This window comes from Primulina huaijiensis, chromosome 7, assembly GCF_012295235.1.
Source record: "Primulina huaijiensis isolate GDHJ02 chromosome 7, ASM1229523v2, whole genome shotgun sequence".
In the NCBI taxonomy this organism is placed as follows: domain Eukaryota; kingdom Viridiplantae; phylum Streptophyta; class Magnoliopsida; order Lamiales; family Gesneriaceae; genus Primulina; species Primulina huaijiensis.
The window spans coordinates 5,686,978-5,691,510 of NC_133312.1; the positions used below are offsets into that span (position 1 = coordinate 5,686,978).

The following is a 4,533-nucleotide window of genomic DNA, read 5'->3' on the forward strand; positions in this document are numbered from 1 at the left end:
ACAATTTGAAAACCGTCGCAAATAAAATTAGCGACGGATTTATGCAAAACCGTTGCTTGCTCAACCGTCGCTAAAATTAGCGACGGTTTAACTTAAAGTCCGTCGCTAATTTTAGCGACGTCTTTTTCATGATTTCCGTCGCTAATTTTTTCATTAAAATAAAAAAATTACTTTTAATAATTTAATAAATCTAAAAAAACTTACAATTTGATTATGCTAACAATATTCATGATCTTAACCAACACTTAAAAATTACCAAAAATTGAAGCGAAAATTTATCCTAAATCGAAAGAAAAATTTTAAGTGTTGTGAAGTGATAAAATCGTGTAAGAGAGAAAAATTTTAAGTGTTGTGAAGTGGGGTGTAAGAAAATCGATCGAAAATGAGGGTATTTATAGACAGTTTGCGACGGTTATTGGCAAAACCGTCGCTATTAGCGACGGTTATAGATAAACTGTCGCTAATTTTAGCGACCGTTGAAAGTAAAATCGTCGCAATTTTTAATCCGTCGCAAATTTAAAAACCGTTGTCTTTTGCTTAAAAAAACTTCATACGACAACGGTTTTTTTAACAACGGTTTTAGTGAAAACCGTTGTCGTATGTGTGTTGTTGATTATGAAATTTCTTGTACTGTCAAAATAATGCTTCATTAACTTTGTGAAAACTCTGTAGATATAATTGGTTTTTGTCAAGAACGTTCATTTCACGAGACCAAAGACTCAAACAATTGGACATTTAAGAGAAATCGTCCTCATGAATGAATGATTAGCCATGATAAACAATGATTAGATACACCAAAAAAAAATTCTTATCTTTGCTACTGAACTTTACCCATTTTCTGCTGCATTGGTTAAATTTTCAACAAGTACGAGACTATAATTATTAGACTGTGGGATGATTTAGCTTCCAATGAAGGCCAATTAATGAAAAAAGGAGGCTCATGCACCTATTACGGCTATTTGCAACCTCAGAATGCAAACACACTATAGTCATCTCATTTTTAGTTTAATTACATCATTGCTTATCTGATAGCTATTTTAATTACACCGTAAAAACGCCAAAAATCAGATCCAATATTTTTGTGCTCTCGAAGTATTCTGCATGAAACCATTAAAGAGCATAAAAAAGAGACATGAACAAAATAACTAAATATGCTCTTTTTTTAGAACAACTACTATTATTTTTGGGGAACAATAAAGAAGATCGAAAACAACTCTTCTTCATTTTATGATGCGTGAAACCATTGTTACAAATTAGCCACAAAAACAAGTGGAATGTCTTGCCTTGACTGTACAAATATACCCATCGAAATAGTTCACTCTACTTTCGATCTTTGTTAAATATATCTTAATGACCACATATAATGATGCGCCTATTACATACCCTCTCATGTATAAACTTATTGTGTTGATTGAAGATGGAACTATAATCGCAAGACTAACTATGTTTGGGGAAATTATCACATTGTTCATTGGCCGTCCTGCTGAAGAATACATTAAAATCTGCAATCATAGGCAAAAATACATATAAATTAAGATTAATTATTTACTACTCATTGGAGAAAAAACATTTTTATTACATCATATCGTTTGCAAGTGTATAATCTAATGTTATATATCTCACATATGGTGCAGGAAATCTAGTGGTGGAAAAAATATTGAATTTTCGGTGTACCGAGATTACCGTACCAAAAAAATAACGAATTTACCGAATTTTCGGTATATTGAATATTTCGGTACGGTACAGTAACGATATCGAATTTTTAGGTACGGTAACGATATCAACTTTGAAAATTGCGGTTTATACTGGAATACCGAAATACCGAAAAAATTATATAATTTTTTTAGAATATATAATATTTAAAAAAATTATAAAATTAAAAAATGTAAGGTCATTTTGGTATAAAACGGTATATACCTATATGATACCGAAATCTTGGTATATCGTACAATTTTGGTATAATCGGTATGTTAGTTATACGTATATTTTTGGTATAGTATCAATATAAAATTTGCTTATACCGTAATTATAGGTACAATATACGACATATAATTTTAATACGGTACAATACGATATATCACCTCTAAGGACATCGATGATATAATCAGTCACAACAAAGAGAGCCATATTTTCAATTAAAATTGGATAGGATCGTCACAAAAAGTGAAGACATGGTTTCAATAATTGTTGAAAGCGTTCGAAAACCACACACGCTTCACTCCAACAATATCGAAACAAAAAATCAGATATCATTAGGAAAGCTAAAAAATACAAGCAAAAGAAGGATCAAAGAGCTATGCTCCCACATCTTCGAAGAGAAACATTACCGGTCGAAGTGAAACACACGACACTACTACAAAAATAAAGGATGATAAGCTTCTTGAGGAGTAAACAAAGCGAATTAAGAGACGGACTGCATGCAACTTAAAAAGTGATACTATAACGAACAAAAATTGAGGGAAACGTTTAGACTTTTCTAATTATCAACACTCGTTTAACTTTTTTTTAAGCAATTGTTTCACTTTTTATGCAAACACTTTCTCGTTTTTTTTGCCTGAATTCGACATACTACATAATATAATTAGTTATACGTAATTTCGGTTTCACTATCTAAGAAAATAATTCGATTTCATTACTATCACACGTACAACTCACATACATCTTTGTTGGGTGCAATAATTGTCCCCGCTGAAAGAGCGATCGAACCGTGGTGCTTGAGCTACTGTGCGGTTTAAAAGATTTGAGTTACATCATTACCACCGACTATAATTTTTGGTAAAACGACAAACGCTCGGTCCTACAATCTTCCTAGTAAATATAAATATTTAAATAAAATACATACAAGATGGTAGAAAATGTTAATGCATTAAAATCCATCCAAACTCCGCGGAAGAGAGACGTTCCCTCTCCTCCCCATTCCTCACAATCATAATCCCTCCAGTGTTGTATATATACACACACACACACACAATCCCCAAAATATTCCAATATCAGCGGAGGCTCGTTTTCTTGCTTTCCTTTTCCAGCAAAAATGAGCCCCTCCACACTCCTCGCCATCTCGGCCGTGCTCCTCCTCTCGACCTCCACCTCCGCCTTCAATGTCACCCGAATCCTCAACCAATACCCCGATTTCAGCGACTTTAATGGCCTCCTCACCAAGACCGGTCTCTTCGCAGATATAAACAGCCGTGCGGCCATCACCGTGCTTGCCCTCACCAATGACCACATTGCAGAACTCGCAGGCAAACCCGAGGATGTTCAGATGCGTCTGCTCAGTACCCACATTGTGTTGGATTATTACGATATCTTGAAACTCAACAAGCTTAGGGATACAAAGACAATTCTCACCACACTTTATCAGGTCCATATTTTAAGTTTTAATTGTTAAACTCCAATGATCTAAAGATGGATATTAAATAATATATTTGAGGTTCATGAAAAATGATTAGACCCTCCCCACCCGACGTAATTATTGGACCGCATGTATTGACATGCAATTAAAGATGGTTTCATTTTATATATCTAAGTTTAATTTAGCTTGGAATAACCCGAAAATCATAACTTTTGTTGCTGTCTCTAGTCCACCGGTGTTGCCGATGACATGCAAGGGTTCCTCGACGTTATCCACAAGGCGGACGGGAGCATCGTCTTTGGCTCAGCCATGAAAGGCGCCCCACACGACATCAAAGTGTTGGGCTCCGTCGCTTCTCAGCCATACAATATCTCCGTTCTCAGCATTTCTAAACCCATTTTTGCACCAGGAATAGACGGCTCCTACAAGCCAGTTTCTGCACCGCCCCCGAAAGCTGCTGCTGCTCCTGCCAATAAAGTGCCTCCTCCTGCTGTTGCTGAAAGCCCCGAGGAAGAGGTGGCGGATGCTCCCGCTGAAGCTGACGGTCCTGTGGCTTCCGACGCTCCTGCTAATGCTCCTGCGGCTGACGCACCTGCCGATGCTCCGGTGGCTGACGGCCCATCTGCTGATGCCAATGATCAACCCAAACCCAAAAGCGCCGCGGGGAAACATGTGATTTCCGGCATGTCGATTGGGTTCGTGGTGGGGTTGGCTTCATTACTTGTAATTCATTAAATTAAAGTATTGGTTGTTAAGGATCGATAATTTAATGAGAATTTTGTGGGATATTTGTTTTGAATACATCATTGAGAAAATTCAAATAGATTTTTTTTTTAAATTGTCATTTAGAGTTCTTACAAGCTAGCGATTATCAATTTTATACTTAAGTTTTGCGTGAACTTACTTTAATCTTTTTTTATTCATATCGTTACAATATTACACGCATGAGTATACATATTTAATGATTTTATTTTGCATAGCTTTTATAACAAATATCTATGCTATATAGAAAGGGATACATAGAGAGCTAATAATTTGGAGTCTTTTTTTTTTTCTCTTCAAAAATAACCATCTTTTATCTTAAAGTTGTGTAGTTTGAAATATTACGTATATAAGCAAGGTATATTCAATTTTGAGTCTTTTTTTTCGTTTCTCATCGAAAATGACCATAATTTCTTAAA

The 4,533-nt window shown here is 35.4% G+C and overlaps 1 protein-coding gene across 1 annotated transcript; it reads left to right on the top strand.

The window, feature by feature from the left end:
- Positions 1-2,981: 2,981 nt before the first annotated feature.
- Positions 2,982-4,152, top strand: LOC140981540 (fasciclin-like arabinogalactan protein 3). The gene is made up of 2 exons (XM_073447977.1): positions 2,982-3,361; positions 3,581-4,152. The coding sequence occupies exons 1-2, from the start codon at positions 3,032-3,034 to the stop codon at positions 4,085-4,087; spliced, it is 837 nt and encodes a 278-aa protein (XP_073304078.1). The 5' UTR covers positions 2,982-3,031; the 3' UTR covers positions 4,088-4,152.
- Positions 4,153-4,533: the final 381 nt, after the last annotated feature.